At 39.7% G+C, this 19,304-nt stretch overlaps 1 protein-coding gene across 1 annotated transcript in view; it reads right to left on the bottom strand.

Annotated features, from left to right (window-relative positions):
- Nucleotides 1-1,878: 1,878 nt before the first annotated feature.
- efnb1 (ephrin-B1) overlaps nt 1,879-19,304 on the bottom strand; it is a 95,978-nt gene continuing 78,552 nt past the window's right edge. The window contains exons 4-5 of the mRNA XM_077532076.1: nt 10,955-11,065; nt 1,879-8,120 (exon numbers count right to left, since the gene is read on the bottom strand). Coding sequence (XP_077388202.1) covers nt 7,726-8,120; nt 10,955-11,065 — 506 coding nt within the window. The 3' untranslated portion in view covers nt 1,879-7,725. The remainder of the gene's footprint in view (nt 8,121-10,954; nt 11,066-19,304) is intronic.

Genomic DNA, 19,304 nt, shown 5'->3' with positions numbered 1-19,304 from the left:
ACACCCATATTTACGTTTTACATATAATCTCTTTCATTGTTTTTTTTTTTGTTTTTTTCACGACATTATAAATGCAAAGTAAGCATGAATCACAATTTGTATTCAAAGACATGAAGCAGTTCCCAAGCGGCTTCAAACTGCCGGCAGCTGTTGCCCTCCCAGGTGACTTGTTGCAAGCTATAAAGACGCGCGAACTTACATGTTACATGACAAAGACAAAAAATTGCTCGGGGAATTGCACATGCTCACAATCAAGTGAGAACTCACAGCGGTGTCAACCGTGTTATTCAATACGTTCACGTTTTGGCGTATAGAAATGCTGAAAACTGCTGAAGAGATTCTTCATTTGTTCACCATTAAAATATTTCAACGATGTGATAGTATTTAACTCATTCACTCCCAGCAGCCATTTTCACATTTCGCAATCCCGTTCGCTCCCGGCTGTTTTACTAGATTTTGACTGATTTTGCAAGTCCCACAGAATATTGTCTTCTATTGCTATAAAAACATGGAACTACCAAAAGAAAGATTAAAGTCTCTTCTTCCATCAGGAAAAAAAATAAAAAGTATATTTCCATCTGATTCCGTTTTGCAGCAATTAGCATTAGAATAAATCTGCTTAGAATTGTGGGGAAACGGCTTGTTTTCAACATGGCCCTGGTTGTGCCACCTGCTGGCCGTTTTTTGTAACATCTACCATTGCTTCACCCGTTCTCAACAGTTCTGTAAGTTCTGTAAGCTCTAGTGTAAAAAAAAACAAAAAAAAAACAAAAACTTATAAATACATTTTGGGACACTTAAAACATTTAAAATAGAACGGATTTACACGTTTTTGGGAGCAAATGAGTTAAATATAAAGAGAGTTCAATTCTTATGCAGATTAAACAAAGCAGACAACAATGTGGAGTAAGTTAATTCAAAAATGATCTAATGCATTCCACTTCCAAAAAAAATGGGAAAAAAAAAAAAAATGTCTCCAGCGGATTCTTTTGCAGTAAAAATTCCTACTTTATGTGACGTTGATTGGAACAACAGAGGAAGCCTGTGGCAACGCACACACGCAAACAGTAGCTCAGTGGGGGGGTTAATAAACACACAGAAATGTGGATCTATCGGGGCGTCTTAGGACTGAGCCAGAAAAGCAGATGAACGTAGCAGGCCTGGGGGCACCATGAATGCAACAGAATGTGTGTGCGTGTACTATGTGTGTGTGTGTGTGTGTGTTTGTTGGGGGGCACTGGAGCCACAGGCATGTCATATCCTTCCTCCCTTGGACTCTTTTGCTCTCCGGCCATCAATTTCTTCTTCTCCGCCCACATCATCAGAGACCCCCCCCCAAAAAAAAAAAAAAAAGTAGTACACCCACCAACACTAATGTGTTAGTCAAGAGAAAATGCCCGGCCGCTTTAATAATGTTTCACGCCATCTCTGCTTTCACCAAGGACGGAGAATTTGCTCTTCAGTCAGATAAACAACAGAGCGTAATTCCAGACCAACTCAATGGAAAGGCAAAGTGCGGCCAATCAGACGTAATCATGTATGAAGAAATGTAATTTGGGAGGACAACACGGCAGAGTGGGCTTGATACGGATATTAGTTACTCTGCTAACAAAAAAAAAACACAAAAAAAAAGCGTGACCACGCCCGCCCCCCAATATGAATTTATGAAGCCGGTTTGTGATTTCAATCTGACTAATGTATCAGAACAAACCCATCTGTGTCTTGCTTGACCCCCGAGGTGAGCTCGCCGGTTGAGCGGGAAAAGCGCCGCGAGAGTGGGCGGGCGACTTCCTGCCTTCCGCCGTCAAGTGGTCAGCAAGACGAGGAAAAAAAAAAGAATCTCGTGTTTTGCAAAAACAAAGACAGAACAACGAAAGGCCGAGTTCCATGGGAAAAATTTATTTATCAATATGCAGTATTTTCCAAACTGGTGGAACATTGTCGCTCCGTTTGTAGCTGGTGCTGATAGGTTAAACGCTGAGAAGCGGCCAACAAAATACAAAAACAAGAGGAGGCAAAATAACAAAAAAAAAAAAAAAAAAAAAAAGTGAAATCAAATAATAAACGGTGACAGTAATGATTCAAACATAGGGAAACAATTTGAACAGCTTTTTGCTTATACATGCACACTGAAAAAATAATACTGTGGCTTGGAACAATGGCAGAAATGAGCCGACGAGCGCGGCTCCTGGCGAGCAACGTCCACGTGCTAAATTAGAAGCATGACAAGGGCTGACGGAGGAGGCGGCGGAGAAAAAGTACAACAAAAGGACAGCCTGGGAGATAATGAGTGGAGGAAAGCGGATGATTTATTGGAGAGCGGTCACACTGTCATACATGGCCCCTTTTCTTTTTCCCTCTTCGCACTTCGTGTGTGTGTGTGTGTGCACTTATTAAAACTAGCAAGTTTCCTCCATCTTTCACTCTTTTATCGGATGCGGAAGTGGAGGTAGCTCCTAAAAAGTGGCTGTTTGCAAAAGGCTATGTTCACACTGCAGCTCAATCCGGATTTTTTTTATTTTTATTTTTTGCCCCTATGCGACACGCGTCTGCGTGGGAGGTTAAAAAAAAAAAAAAAGCTTGAGTAAATACCCTGTATGGCATTATGGGAAAAAAAATGGAGAATGGAAATCATACACTGCAGATATATTAAGAAATCATTAAAAAACAATCGGAATAAACAATGTTTATGTACTCTATACATTAAATTTCACCAAATTTAATCACGTCAATCCTTGTCAATGGGGGTGTCCAATCGCTAATGCTAAATGCTATCTCGGTTGACAGTTCAATAGCGCTAAACAACACAAAGAACTCACCATTAACCGTTTTTGCGCTCTCCCAACAGCTATTGGTTAAGTTGTCTGTGCCCGAACACCTTTCCAGCTGACGTCACCCGCGGCGCCTCCCGGAGGGCAAACATGCCATAACAAATGAATGTAGAGAGTTTGATTTTCCGGCCAGCGTTTTCGTTAAAAGGTGGGAAATATGTCAAGTGTCACAAAAAACATCCAGAGTAGGACACTACATTACTTCAACTCATTGAAACCAGCCGTTTGGAGCCGCTAGCTACAGAAAAAAAAAAGGAGTTTGTTGGAAGGCAAAGAAGTGGAAGCTTAAGGTATGTTGTTTTTGCTTGAAACAGTACGTCGAGCACTACTTTCATGGTATATATTGTCATTCATTAAATCGTTTACTTGTCTTGTTGTATATTGAAGTCTTCAAGCTATCTTAGCTTGCTAGCTGCTAACAAACAAATTGACGCCCTGCCCTCCACCGCTAAAAGTGACGTCACGCTGGAAGGGTCTATACCTCGCATTGTAACGTTGGAAATACACCGCTAAAAAGCTCAGCTTGCGTCGTCCGACCAGCGAGTGGCGACCACAGTGGATAGTGGGACTCCATTTCCCATGATTCTTAGATGCGAAAGCAGGAAGTAGTTCTCGTTCCGGTCAATGGCTGCTACCAATTTGTTGCGAATGATCACACAAATGTTATTCTGAAAGTAAAGTCGTAACAATTTTAACAGTTAAAATCCCTTTTAATGAGTTGATGTGTGATTGACATACATATGGCAAAAAAAAAAAAAAAAAACTACGTAATATCGGGACAAAAAAAATTAGGTTGAGCGCCTGTTCAAAACCAAGACTGTCCCGGTCAAAACGGGACATCACCTGATTTCCCGAAAATATTTCGAGCTCCTCCCACCTCACTAGTCTAGTGATATGGGAATATCATACACGGGACTATTACTTCTGTAAACACTGTGGTAGGGGATGCCATTTTTTTGGGTGCACATCACTCGACATTCGACTCATTGTGCCTTGTGCGCATTCGTGTCACATCACAACACTGCGTTCACATTAGAAGTCACATTTCACAATTTGCTGTATTTCATTTTTTTTTTCAACAAACTATACTTCTCATCAATATTTTTTAAATTAAAAGTGTTGAAAATGGCCTTTTACTCTTTGACGCTTGAAAAAACATTGTTTTTGGGGTCTACGTGCTTTTGTAACGGTGACCAAAAATCTGATTGAGCAAAAAAAAAATCCTGCCCTGCAGTGTGAACGCAGCCTATCGGGAGGATGTTGTCACTGGTGCTTGGAATGAACTCGCTCAAGTGTCACAGACAACAAAAACAAGAAGCATGTTGAATGGCCACGTCAAAACTCTGAACCGCAGTTTTGTTTTTTGTTTTTTTTGCAACAATTGTGCTAACAAAGACAATACCGGACACTGCGAAAGAAGACACCTCTGTTGCAATAATAGGTTTGACTTTGACAGAAATGAAAATAGACATATTGCAAACTGAGACAAGGAGTCATACAAAACACACTTTAGAAAGACAACTATTTACAAATATCCTCCATTACAAAATTCTAATTTTCTTTTTTTTTTCTTTTCTTTTTTTTTTTCCTTATAAGCAGTGTTCAGGTGAAATTACATCTTAAATTGGGCTCTATGCATATATTTACATTTCTCTTTTATCCTCCCCCCCCCCCAATTTGAATAACATTAAAGTGGTCACAACACAAGAACGGATGAAAATGAAATATGGTTTGGTGGTGACGCGGTAATGACTCCCTTGGCTGGTGAAGGTAGGGGGGCACGTTGATCCCAAAGCAAAATATTTGATGTCAATGTTTTTCGCAGAGGAACGCCGAGGGCCGCGTGCTGAGTTAAAACGCAGCAAAAAAAAAAAAAAAAAAAAAACCCGGGCAGCTGTTTAGGTTGTTAACTCTTGAGGTTAACGACACGCGAGAGTCTTTCCCGAGCTCCTCCGGCGCGGCTGCCTTTTAACTCAGCAGCTAACATCCACGGATGCGGCCGTAGATGATCGGCGCCCCTGACGCCGAGTAAACACCAAAAGGCGGCAGTCTGACCCGGAAATCAACCCGTCACTCCCAAAAGTGTCCGTGCGCGCACGTGTGTGTCAGCTCGCATGCGCTCTCCTCTTACACGTCATTTACGCCAGACTGTGTGGAGCGACTACTTCCTGTCCCAAAACGGGTCCGCTTAGCGCCACCAAAAGCATTCAAACTCGCGCTCACAAACCGCATAATATGAGCAATTAGCGCTTAGCGACACGTGCGCTACAGCCGCGCAAACGCAAACGCTGCTCACAGGCTCAACACCTTAACCGCGGAATTTGACGCGCAACTTTTTCCACACCAGGACGAGTATGAGCCAGGAAAAAGAAAATGAACTAACGCTAACCGTCTTCCTGGCGCATTGGAGGACATTTTTTTTTTCTTTTTCTCCTCCCCGGCTGGTGAACGTGGGCACGGAGATGGCACGTATTAGTGTGAACTCCACTGACTCATCTACAGATGGCAGCCAATTGGCATCGGACGATCGTGTAACCATCTGCGGTGAGCCATTCAACTTATATAGGATAAGCAAACTATGTAGGCCAACCTCCCCTTAGCCCGAATTTGCTTAGTTGCACTGCTGCACCGCAAACGAGAGCAAACACGTCTGCTGTCTTAAAAAAATAAATAAAAAATCCTCCACGCGCACCAGAAATAATCTTCAAATAGGTCCAAGTGGAATGCTGGAGGAATTTGGTGTCTCGCTTCCAATATAGAGCACAGGTGTCAAACTCGAAACTCGGGGGCCAGATTCGGTTCGCCACCTCACAAATCGTGTGTTACAGTAACTTGAACAAAAATTTAATAAACTTCTGATTTCAAAAATCAATCAATTTGTTTTGTACAGAAGGGAAGAATTGCGGCGTAAACGTGGTTGACTGGCAAATATTTATTTGTAGCCTAAATGCTAAAAACTTTTTTTTTTTTTTTATTCCCATAATGACCTGGTGTGTTGACTTGCACATGTGCAAGTGACTTTTTTTTCTTGTTTTTTTTAACTATTAGGCATACATTATACCAATATGTTCATAAATAGAGTACATAAACATTCCAATTGTTTTTTCATGATTTCTTAATATCTCTGCACTTTATGATTTCCATTCTGCATTTTTTTCCCATAATGCCACAAGGGGTATTTACTCAAGCATTTATTTATTTATTTATTTATTTTAGCAATTGGCCTTCATTATAGCAAAATTCAGTCACTTAGTAAGTATTGTTTATTTGTAATTTTTATGACATCTGCAGTGCATGATTTTCATTTGGCATTTTTTCCCCATAATGCCACGGGGTATGTAAGTTAAAAAAAAAAAAAAAAAAAAAAAAAAAAGTTTTTTGTTTTTTTTGTTTTTTTTAAAATTAGCATTTAGCCTTCAATATACCAAAACTGACTGTGTAAACAATATTTAGTCGTATTTTTTAAAATTATTTATTAGTATGTCTGGAGTGCATGATTTTTGTTCAACATTTTTTTTTCCCATGATGCCACGGTGTTTGCACATGTGCAAGTCAATACCCCGTGGCATTATGGGAAAAAAAAAAAACATTAAGGTTTTAGAATTTAGCCTCGAAGTACTTTAGATCGTGCTTGCAAATATGTTTAAATGTACTTGGAAATACATTTAAACGTACTTAGAAATATGTTCAAACGTATTTGTTGACTCCACATTGGCAGTTTCACGCTTTTGTAGTTGTCACCCTGTTACAAGTCTTTTTTTTTTTTTTAAGAAAATATTTTTTTGCCTAAATCACCTTCTTATAATGCAAATGGTTATTTTTTTGTGTGCCCTGAAAAATCTGAAAAAACGATTTAGGCGATTATTTTAAGAAGGCATCTATGTAAAAAAATACCATGAGCCAATTCAATCTTTATTTGGTTTTATCATCATTTCGGCAAATAACTACAAATTGTCCTGCAGACAAAAACTGAGTTTGACACCCGTGCAGTACAGGAACTCGCTGTTCTAACTCCTCAATCAAGTACTGTAGATGGTTCTCGGTGCAAGGTCTGGACATGCCCCAACACACGCGCACGCACACGCACAGGACACACCCTAAAGTACACATAAGTAGGTCATAAATACCAGAGTAATGACAAAGATGGCAACAGAAGGGAGTATTATGGGAAAAAAAAAAAAAGACACACACCTTGATAGTGGCGGTTTCGACTCGAACGGATGACATGAGCGGTGCGATGAGTAATAATCATGATCATCTATTCAACGCTATACATTGTGCACAGGTAGGAAAAAGTCTAACAAAATACGACTGCTTTGTGAACTGAATCAGGGAAAGTCGTCCATCAAAAAATAGTAAGGCAAATATCCGAGGTGCGAAGGGAGAGGAACACAATATGTCACACACTGTGTCCGATACCTGAGCGATCTGGAGAGTTTGCCGGCCCGGCGTGGAGCCCCCCCCCCCCCATCTGACACGCAGGTGCACGCGCAGACACGCACACACACATACACAACCTGCCTGTTCTCCGGCTGGTGTGCAAGGTTTGCGTGTAGTCGCGTCAGGGAGCCAGTTAGGGTTACATCCGCTCCATTAAAGGGGACAGCAAACCAGAAAGTTCCATCATTTGATTCGCCCCGGACGCCCCTCGGGGGGGGGGACGTGAAGGGAGGAGGAAGGAAGGGCGGGGATTTCCAAACAAGCCAAAGAATAACAACCCCACAGAAGAAAACATCTCTCGTCAGTGTGATCAGCCGATTGCGGTCCGTCCGTGCGCGTCTCTCCAGATTTGTGCAGCAGGTGGTGGAAATAACAAAACGGGGCTCGCAGTCCCGATCGAGTCCCCAAACGCAACAACCCCAATCCGAATCTCCTTCTGGGCCGCTGCTGAGCGTCAGACTTTGTAGTAGATGTTGGCGGGGCTCTGAGGGGGCATCTCCTGAACGATGTAGACCGGGTGCCCATAGTCGCCGCTCACCTTCTCGTAGTGAGGGCAGTAGTTGTTCTCTGTCCGCAGCGGGATGATGATGTCACTGGGCTCCGTGCCGGCGGTGCCGCCGGGCATCTTGGGATTGGACAAGGTGCTGAGCGAGAGCGCCGAGGGGCGGGGCTGCGCGTGCGTGTTCTTGCGGGCCCGCTTGCGCATCTTGATGAGCAGGATGACCAGGAGGAGGATGAGCAGCAGGAAGACGATGCAACCGGCGCCGATGGCGGAGAACACGGCCACCTTGGAGCCCAGGATGCCGTCCGAGCTTGCCGACGAACCCGACTCGTCCTGGTTGATGGTGTCTGAAAGAGACCAAGTGAAGATTACAAGGTTGCAAGTCTCGCCGGTTGCTGTCTGATAACAATAATAAGAAAAATCACTTTGAGAATTCGGTTGCGGCATATTTGAAGGACCAACTGTAATCAACAAAAATAAGTAAATGAGCGAAAACAAAACAAAACAAAGGTGATAGTAATGATCAATATAAAATTTATGAAAAAACAGTTCTACTGACTACATTAAAGTTTCTAATTATGTACTAATATTTTTTAAGTAATTTAATAAGTATATATGTTTGTTTCATGATTAGGTGTGTCAGGTGATTACATTTTTATTAGAATTAATCACATCACTTCAATAGTTAACTGATGATTAATCAAAATTTATATCAGTTCTAAATGTATAATATATATATATATATATATATATATATATATATATATATATATATATATATATATATATATATAATATCGTGATATTACATCTCGCAATTCTCAATAGGCGGCCGAATCGATTTTTAAATATCCATTTTTGATGGGAAAATATTCACCAAAACGTCTTAGGGTTCACACCTTAAGCATGGAAAAATGTTATATTAATGGAACATTATGCCTTAATATTTTTATTTTAATGCTGTTCAAACATGAAACAGATGACAAGCTTTATTATAAGATTGAAGTTTCAGATAAATAAATGATTTTCATACAAATCTTACGCTGTACAAATTTACTGATTAGGATTTTCTAAATTTAAATAATAAAAAAAAAATAAAAAAAATCGCAACAATCGACTTCTAAATTCATATGGCATTTTTTTTTTTTTTATACTTGGTCTGAGGATTTATTCTAATATTTTGAGATGAGATATTTGGCTGAAAATGCCATAATCGCGATATTAAAACAATAAAAGGCTTGCAATATTTCAGCTGATTTGTAATGAATCCAGAATGTATGGCAATTTTTGCTTATTTAATTGCATTACAGAAAATAATGGACTTTACCACAATATTCTAATTTTCTGAGACAGTCCTGTATATATACATACATATATATATATGTATGTATATATATATATATTTGGAGCCACACAGTTTTTGACAAATTGACAAGGGGATGTCAAAACATCCGATTTGTATCCTGTATTTATTTTAAAAGAGGCGTTTGTGGTTGAGGGGCGGAAGGAAGCTCAAACATGAGGGGAACAGGGTGGGTTTTTTTGCGTTTTTTTTTGGTTACTGGACATGAGAAAGAATGATTGGCTCCTCTGGTGACTGAAATCTGAGAAGCAAATCTCTTTTCCATGCATGCATGCAGCTGCTGCCAAAGCCCCCCCCCACCGGCCCCCCCACCCCATTACCAGCAGCAGCACCTCTCACTGTCCGCTCCAGCAACATGTTGAGGAGCCTCTCCTGAGATCAGCGCGCAGATTGCCATCCTAACATGACGACTCGGTCCGCACACTCCACCGACCGCTCGCCACTTTAACCAACCGGCAGAGAGGCCGAACGCCGCCGCGCCTTCCCGGCTAATGACGAGTAAATGACACGAGTGAAAAGCTCCCGATCCCCCTTCTTCGCCTTATCCGTGCAATCGGAGGCACGAGGAATTTTCATACATTCTGCACACGGCGACGTTGGAAGGAGGCTGTCAGAAATTTCATTCCAGAAATATCAGCTCGTCAAGCCGCGGTGACGCTTGCTTCATTCCACCTTTCACCCGCTCACTTGACATCATCACTGATCTAACAGAACGGGACAGGTAAAAGCCTGAGTAGATGGAAAAGGGGATATTAGGAAAGCTTCTTTTTTTTTATAGAGCAGCTAATGTCAAATAAGCAATTATTGAAAGGTGGGTGGCTTATCACATTGGGCCAGATGGGAAAGGCTCTACTTACATATATCATATCATATATCAGCATACAATGACGATGAAAGGTGAAAAAGGCAAACAAGAAGTGCAAGGAGCACAAACGACTTTTTCAACCATCCCAACAAGTAATCTCATGTGATTGCAGGTCTTATTAATTTCATAATATATACACTCGTTCGACACATGGATACACCTGCACAATCTAATGATCTCCAATAAGATGTAAAAGGTAATGAGGTCCATCTTCTTTATTTTTTCTCTGCACTCACTGAAATATTTCAAGCCAAATTATGATCCTTTTTTTTTTTTACATGACAAATTCCCTTTTTTTTTTTTTTTTTTTCTTTATATAATTTTAACACAAAACAACCAGATAAACTTTATGTGATACATATTCATAAGTATAATAAAGCTTATTTATTTGAAATGGAAAATACTCAGGTTGTGCATTTATTATTAATAAAGTATAATTACTCAAAATTAATAATAATGAGTATTTATTTTCCGCATTATAAGGCGCACCTTCAATGAATGACATATTTTCAAACTTTTTCCAAATATAAGGTGCTACAGTAGAGGCTTGGGTTACGTTATGCATCCATTAGATGGTGCTGCGCTAAAGGGAATGTCAACAAAACAGTCAGATAGTTCAGTCAAACTTTATTAATAGATTACAAACCATCTTTCTGACAACTCCATTCGCTCCCAAAATGAATAAACAGCTGTTTTATTATTTTCTCTGAGGTAAAGTATTAGTATTAGCTAGCGATCCAAGATGGCCGGATCTTCTGCGCATGTGCGTCACCGATCGTGCAGGGTCACCGAGACCTGTTGCGGCTCAATATTGATCCATATATAAGGCGCATGGTCAGCTTTTCAAAAAAATTGAAGGCTTTTAGGTGCGCCTTATAGTGCGGAAAATACGGTAATCAGAGCAAAATGTGCATTCTGTAAAAACATCAAATATTTGCAAGGCGAGCGTTTACCAGGGTTTCCAGGCATCTCAGGTCGATCCTGGTCTGGCGGATTCGGACTGGACTCCGGTATGGCGTTATCTTGCGGATCCTCTGGCACTGCGGGGTTGACTGCATTTGGGACTGTGGGAAACAAGAAGAAGAAAAAAAAAAAAAAGAAAGTCAGCCTTTGGCAGTGCACATATGCGGCATTACAATGCCATGTTCCTCTGCTGCGGAAAGGAATCATGTGTTATCTTTTGATATATCTTTCATGTACACACAAGGTTATCTTTGCACGTGTTGCGAGCGTCTTCCAAGTCACGATGAAAGAACAAAAAAAAGAGGAAGGACGAGTTAGCGAGCGCCTGCGAAACACCGCAGAATCCCTGTCCTGTCGTTAAAAAAAATAAAAAATAAAAAATTGAGCTCACATCTACATCAGCAGACATTTCCAACACCGAGACATTGACGACAGACACAAGCACAAACCTAAGACTCGACTTACAATACACTTAAGCATGGCAGAATGAGGGTGAAGTCGTTATATATTAACTTTTTATTGCTTTACATTATTCATCGCGTTAAAAGGCCATAATATGTCTTATTTATTGCGACGGCTTTAACTCGGCCTGAGACGAGGCACACTTTTGAGGAGGAGGGCAGGAAGAGGAGAACGGGGGGGGGGGGGGGGGGTCGCTCCGCGGGGGACGTGAGGGAAACAGATAGTTTATCAGTCTGTCTGTAGCGATTTCAACACGCGCACTTTGAAGTCTTTGTGCGGTGAGCACCGGCGGGTCGCCCGTGTGGCTTTTACGAGGGCACGGGCGGCAGACGCTGCTAAACTATTAGCCATGCCGCTCGCGCGGGTTCCGCGCTGCAATATCCGATGCGTCTCCTTTATTATATGGCCTTTTTATCTGCATGCGCCCCGGGGCCTGCTCAGGGGATACGCGTGAGGACTCGTGTTTGTCAGCAGGCAATTCCCTCAAGGCAGGTTTTGCATGTGTGTAAGCAATTTTGTGTGCATTTTCTGTCCTCGGGATGTGGGAAGCAAAAAAAGGAGGAAAAATACATTTAATTGTCTGCTGGGCATTATGACGATATATGACATGAAGATGATAAAAGTTTTGTTGTGTCTATCGTTATTTTAGCAAACATGAACAATAAGAACGACCCCCTAACCCTAACCCAATGCAAAGAGAATATTGTTTGCCTTTACTACATATACAATGTGGCCACTAAATGAAGGATCGCATTCCATTCATCGGAATTCTACTAATCATTATTAAACGTCTTTGGCAGTCAAAGAGGTAAGAACAACAAAAGTGAGAATCACTCCACAGCCCCAAAAAGCTTCGTCTGGGCTGCTTACGTCACCTTACTAGCATGTAGTCGGACGATCAAAACGAAATCAGTTCTATTTACACCGCAGCAGTTAGCTAGCAACGAGCTACAGCTGGCTACTACTTGCGCGTAAACACGTTGCGGTTTTGCTAACAAGTCAGTTATCACAACTTCCATGGGGATATATAAGAAATACTTCTTACAAGTATTCTCACGAAGGGATTATGAGGAGTAATTAACAGAGGGAAAGATGGAGAAGCTACGCGAATTTCTAAGCTAACCATTGCTAATTGTTGTTGTTATTTTATGTGTTTGGTTGACTGACATTTTACGAAAGGTCTCACTAGAACAGCTGTTGTCAATTTTGAACAGTAAAGTACTGTAGCAACGAATTTAATATATTATTGGAGGGAAATTATACAAAATAATGGTACACACATAGCTAAACGAAATTGCACTGATTGTTATGTTAGCTGGGAGGAGTGGCCTAGATTAAAAGATGAAATGTATATTAATATTGAGGATAAAGGGTTCAGGAAATGGATGGATGGAAACAGTAAACTGTTTAATGTCTTTTCAGCATAAAGTGAGAAAAGGTCAGGGGTCATAGTGTTTTTTTTGTTTTTTGTTTTTTTAACAGAATAACCTAATCATGATATAAAACGGTCCTAACTCTTTTTTTTTCCATATCACCCAACACTAATTCAATTGCAGGTGCATCGGCTACATTTCTTTCCTTTTCTTTTATTTTTTTTTCTTGAGCATCCAAACACAAATCGCACTATTAACACATTTGTCTTGCTAATGTTCCGGCCACCGCATCACCACGAGCGCAGCGCCGGCTCGCAGCGTCGTGAGCCGCGGAGGGGTGTCAATAATTGATGAGAGAAGACAGCAGCACGAGGTGGAAGGCGGAAACATTGGCACATGACGCTCGATACGAGGGGGACACGCCGATCCGATTCACTTGCCCCGATACTTGTTTTGCTACCCGATGAGCACGTGCAGCCTGCTCTGGTGCGTGTTTCTGACCCATTTTTCCGACGTGTACCGCTGACATTTCCCTTAGCTATAAAGACAGCAACTACCTCAGAAGTGCCAAGGCGCCAGAAGGAGGGAGACAGCGGGGAGGGTTGAGGGAGACAACGATAGAGCTGCAGCGGCTAGCAAGGAGGGAGGAAGCGAGTCGCAATGCAAGGAGGTGAGTCAACATATTTCCAAATGACGGCGGCGGCGGACAAAAAGAGAACTGAACAACAATAGAGGCGCACAATTTTGGACAGATCCTCTTCTAAAACGACACAACAGACGCAATACAAAGCATTTGAAGGGTAAAATGACTTTGAGTGGGCGAATCATTTCATCGCCGATGATTCAGCTTCACATGAAACAATGCGCACTGTGATGGCTCACCAAAACGGCAACCCGGAGAGCAAAGTGCAAAAAAGGAGGAAGAGCGGACATATGGGAGATTTGGCGACAGGAAGTGTTGGCATTGGGCTGCGGCGACAGAGGGAATGTGGATTAAACACAATGACATCTGGGGTCAGCGCCAAGCACGGCCCAGCGTTTTTGGAGCTCGACTTTATATTCAATTATATAACAAAATACAAAATACAGACGACACCAAGCTCATAAATTAGCCACAAGCCGGTGGAGGCAGATGACGGCCCCGCCTCCAGTCCATCTGCTTCTTCCTTCCTGTCAAAAAAGGGATTTTTTTTTTTTTTTAACTTTCAGTTGGCTTTCTTTAAAAATAGATGTGCGGTTCAAACCCTGGCCCAAATCAAAACGTGCACCGAGATAGCCGTTGTTATGATTTGGTGGAGCCCGATCTTAGGAGAATTAAGTCGGATTTCGTTTCGCTTTGTAATTAGACGAAAAATGCCTTCTCTCTCTTTTTTTTTTTTTATTAAGGGATGTTGAGAAAATAATATGCCGTTATGCTGACCCATTAACCACTTTGAAAAAAAAAATCTGTCATGTGGAGCAGAAGTCTTTTTCTTTTTTCTTTTTTTTTCAAGAGGGTTAGAAGAAAGACGTTTTTGTATGATTTATTACTTAAGTTTTATCTTTGTCACCATACTTTTGTTTTGCCTACAGAATGAGAAAAATGGAACAAAATAAATTGCATGCTGCCTCACACATTAATAATGCTGCTCAATTACTATTTAGACATAACGCAACGATAGGTCAACTACTGTACTTTTTTTTTTTTCTTTAAATGTGCTGAATGACTAATTGAGTAATTGCCTGAATGCGCATAAGTATGGCTAATTTGGAATGTTCAATGTCACCCCACCGACGCGCGGCCGTGGAAGTAGGTTAGACTTTTACAGTCTGACATCTCCAGTGAAGACGAGCCAGACTGAAACTACATTATCTCCGTGTTTAATGAGCACGTCAGACCACACAGCAGGATTTTGGCTGCGGGGCAACCAAGTTTATTGAAGCAAGTGGGGGGGGGGGGGGCGCTGCCTAACTTGCTTTGTACGTTTGACAATTAAACATTACAGGACTGAAGGAATGATTTAATTGGGAATGTCTGGTTTTTATTTCTTTTTTTTTTTTTTTTTTTTACATATGGAAACATGTTCATTGCATCAAAACACTAATTCGCTGTAAATTAAATGAAATGAACAAAGTTTTGTTTTCAAAATATAATTATAAATGTTTAAAAGTACTAACCCCATCCCTAATTTTGACTCATTACATTTATTTACTGGTCAGTCAGTTAGTTACATAAGTAGTTAGTTTTCATCATACGTTTATCTGACTGGGGAATATCATTGTATATACTGTCTATTAGGGATAGACCGATTATCGGCCGATATTTGGCAAGTTAGTTGACAAATATCGGCCTTTTTACGAATCTGAAGGCCGATAAATCTGGAATCTCGCCGAGCAGTGAATGCTTGCGAACGTGTAGCAAATTTTCTGTTTTCATCAGGATTTGTAAGATGATCACAGGAATTTTTTTTTTTTACTTGTTGCTAAGACATTTCGAACATATTCAGACAATTTGTCACTGTCCGCGAAGATCTTTTGACGAAAACCCAAATTAGATACATTTCAATTTACATACATGTGTCACTATATTTACCATTTATTTATTTATTCACTGCAAACACTGGGAAGTCCCAACCCTTTTTAATTTATGAAAAATAATAATTAAAAAAATAAATTTATAAATTATGTTGAAATTTTGGAAAAATATTATTTACAGTAAAACACAGTAGAAAATTTATTTACTTATTTACTGCAAACACTGGGAAGTCCCAACCCTTTTTAATTAATAAAAAATAATTTAAAAAAATAAAAATAAATGTATAAATTATGTTGAAATTTTGGAAAAATATTATTTATAGTAGAACACAGTAGAAAACAATTTATTTACTTATTCACTGCAAACACTGGGAAGTCCCAACACTTTTTTAATTTATAAAAAAACTAATAATTAAAAAAAAATGGAAAAAAATTATGTAGAACTTTTGGAAAACTTTCTTTACAGTAGAAAACTATTTATTTATTTATTTACTTGATTAGTTTTGAAATTAGCTTAACATGCTGATAACCCGGGAAGTTCCCTACAATTTCTGTTAAAATTTTTAATTAAATAAAGGTGTCTATTTATATGTTTAAAATGAAAAGATTTTTTTTAACACTATTATTTTCTCTTTTATTGCAAATGAATATCGGCTTGAAATATCGGTTATCGGCCTACTTGACGACTAATAATCGGTATCGGCATCGGCCCTGAGTAAAAACCCATATCGGTCTATCGCTACTGTCTATTTTCAACATCCTGTTATATAATCAAATATGATTCTTTGTGTATGAGTGATTGGTGGTAGGGAATTAACAAATGTATTTTCTACGTACTTTTCACATGTTGCTTTAGTGAAAGTTACATTAAAAGCAAGTAAAAGGGCGGAAATTACCCACAGGTCATTGTCAAACTGTTTCTAGGTTGAATAGGCACGTTTATCTGTATGAAATAAAAAAAAAAGTTAACCAGGCGGCATCTTTTTGAACCAGGTTTTCAGGGCACAGTGATTGTGAGTGACAGACCGCTTCAAACCTTTTAGCGAAATAAGCGCACACGCCGCTGAAGACGAGGAACAGCCGCGGGCAACACCAACGCAAACAAAGTTTTCCTCGAACTTTCTTTTGAGTCAGATGTTTGCTTTCCACTTCCATTAAGTTCCCCAAATTTGTTTTCCCCCCTCGCTATATAAGGCTTAAAGTGGAAGCTCGCCTGCCCTGGTGCAGCTGTGTTGTCTTTTTGCTGGCGAGATCTCAGCCTGCAGGATGCTCCAAGTGACCTACATGGAAGAATAATGCAACGCCCGCTTGTTTGTCAAATGATTGCGGGCATTTTTTCACTGTATCGGCTGAATTCGCTCCGACGCCAACCTTGCTAACATCAGCAGCTCGTTAAGATTCTATTTTACAATCGACTGCCGGGATGTGCTGCTATCGTCCTGCTAGCCGCCATTTAAATATCAATTTGCAAACAGACGCGTAAACTTCCACAGTCTTTTTTTTTTTTCTTTTTTCTTTTTTTTTTCAAGGCAAATCATTTCCGGGAGATCGTGTCCTTGGATAAGACATTATTGTGCGTGGGTGTTATTAAGACGGCGCATGTTTACACATCTGTCAAATTCCGGATATGTGAAATCTGCTTAGTAAGTAAACGATAATGCGAAGCAAAACGTCGCGTCCAAACACATCCAAACAAAACTCGATTATTTACGTCCTGTATTTTTTTTTTATTTGGCTCCCACTGACCACTTTACACGTTTAAATACATCTCAGTTTTTTTTTAGGACACTTTTTGAAAATCAAGATCAGTTGCATCGGGTTTATGATTACACGTTTTATAAACATTCATACGTACGCTCACAAAGACACACATTTAATAATACATACAGCATATATGAACACACATTTGTCAGAAAATAGTTTATAAAGTACAAATGAATGCAAAATGAGATGTACAGTCAAACCTCGGTTTTTGAACGCTTCTGTTCTCAACCAAGTCGGTTTTCAACCAGAAAATTTGAGAATTTTATGTTTCAGAACGCGTCCAAAAAAAATCGGCTCTCAACCAAACTGAAAAAAAGCCGAGCGTACCTGAACGCGACTCGCTCGGGAGCCGAGCTAACTCGATTGCTTCCTCCGTAGCACATTCGTGTTGAAAGTTCGTTCGGAGCAGACCTGTTCATTGTTATTTACGCAAATCTTTTTTTTTTTTTTTTTTTTTTAAGTTTTGCATCGTGTATTAGCCCCTAATCATGGGTCAAAAGAAAGCAAGTGAAAGTAGTAAAGCTGGTGAAGAAAAGAGGAAAGTATTAAATTTAAAAAAATAAATGTTTGCATTTTTATTTTTTTCCATCACTTTAGATAGGATATCTGAATAAAACAGTGTCTATTTCTACCCTTTTCTATTTAAGGTAAACAGTATACAGTGCAGTTTATGGTGTAAAATAGTAAAAAAAAAAAAAAAAAGAAGAAAAAAAAAACTTGGAAAAAGTTTTTTTTTAGACTTGGAACGGATTAAAATTATTTACATTAATTATACTGGTAAAAATTGTTTCAGATTTCGAACAAATGGCTTTTAGAACAGCCTTCTGGAACGGATTATGTTTGAAAATCGAGGTTTGACTGTACTATGCATGCACTGTGTGATTGTGTGTAATTGGAGATATTTATCATATTGATGCACAGATTCATAAAAATAAAAAAAAAAAGTGTTATTTTTGGTGACTTGCATGCAATCATAAATCCTTGTTTGTAACGACAAGTGAGTGTTCGTTTGTTAAATGATGCGCGATGAAAGATGAAGGCAACAAAGTTCGTACTGTGACTTATTAATGGTTGACAAATGAGTTTCTGATGTTTAATTACCAACAGGCATCAGTGTGGAGAGATGCATTGCGAAACATATTTGTAATCTTTAAAGGACAGGCGATTTATTGGGAAAATGTTGGTGTGTCTAGAAATACTAATAAATAGTGATTAGACATTGAATTGCTACAGAGATCGGAATGTGTTGATGAGCGTATACAAACAATCATACAAAATCTTTAGCATAACGAGTCCATTTAGCGTCCATTTTCCATCCATCCGTTCTCCGTATCATTCATCCCAGCTGACTTTGGGTAAGAGGCGGGGCTACAACCACAACTGGTCACCAGCCAATCCCAGCGCAGACATAAGCACACATTTGCACTCGCTTTCAATTGAATTTAAATTTTCAATTTAGATGCTCCAGTTTCACCGGCGTGCGTGTTTTTCTGCGAATGTGGGAGGGAAGCAGAGCACCAAGATAAAACCCACCGTTTTGCACATGCAAAATCCACACAGGAATTCCTGAGACCAGAACTGTGATGTGAAGCGGCGGATGTGCTCACCAGTCGGGCCTTGTGTCACTCTAGTGGACATTTATTATTTGAAAATACACAAATATCAAATGGAATCTGAACAAAATCCTGCATGCAATTTGTATATGTTAAAATGGCACTGCAACGTTTTATGTCATTAAAATCCTAATTCAATGAGACAAAAAACATTTTTTTGACAACCAGCTATGTATACCTGAATTATGAATACGTTTGCCAAACAATGAACTAGTCAATTTTTTTGGAACATCAACACCAACATTAACATGACAATCTTGCCTACAACTAACAACTAATTTAGTGGAAACATATCATGTAATATTATGACTGCATTCATGTAATTTTTTCAAATTATTTAAGTAGATACAGAGTTTAAATAAATAAATAAATAATGCCGTCTTGTGTCTATTTAAGTTTTTTTTTTTTTTTTTTTTTTTAAAGAACACATACCAAATATAATAAAAATATGGACAATAAAAATATACGATTATATTTTGTTTTTTTTCCAGGTCCATACTGTGCTCCCCTTTAAAGGAACCCAGGACGGGCCTTGGCTTTTTACCCCCCTCTCTTCTCATGTTTCCTTTTTTCAGATCTAAGAAACTTGGGGCACTAAGTCGTGAACCGCCAGG

The sequence above is a fragment of the Festucalex cinctus genome, chromosome 9 (assembly GCF_051991245.1).
Source record: "Festucalex cinctus isolate MCC-2025b chromosome 9, RoL_Fcin_1.0, whole genome shotgun sequence".
NCBI lineage: Eukaryota > Metazoa > Chordata > Actinopteri > Syngnathiformes > Syngnathidae > Festucalex > Festucalex cinctus.
Note: the sequence above shows the minus strand (reverse complement) of the source record. Positions and strands in the feature narration are given on the sequence as shown.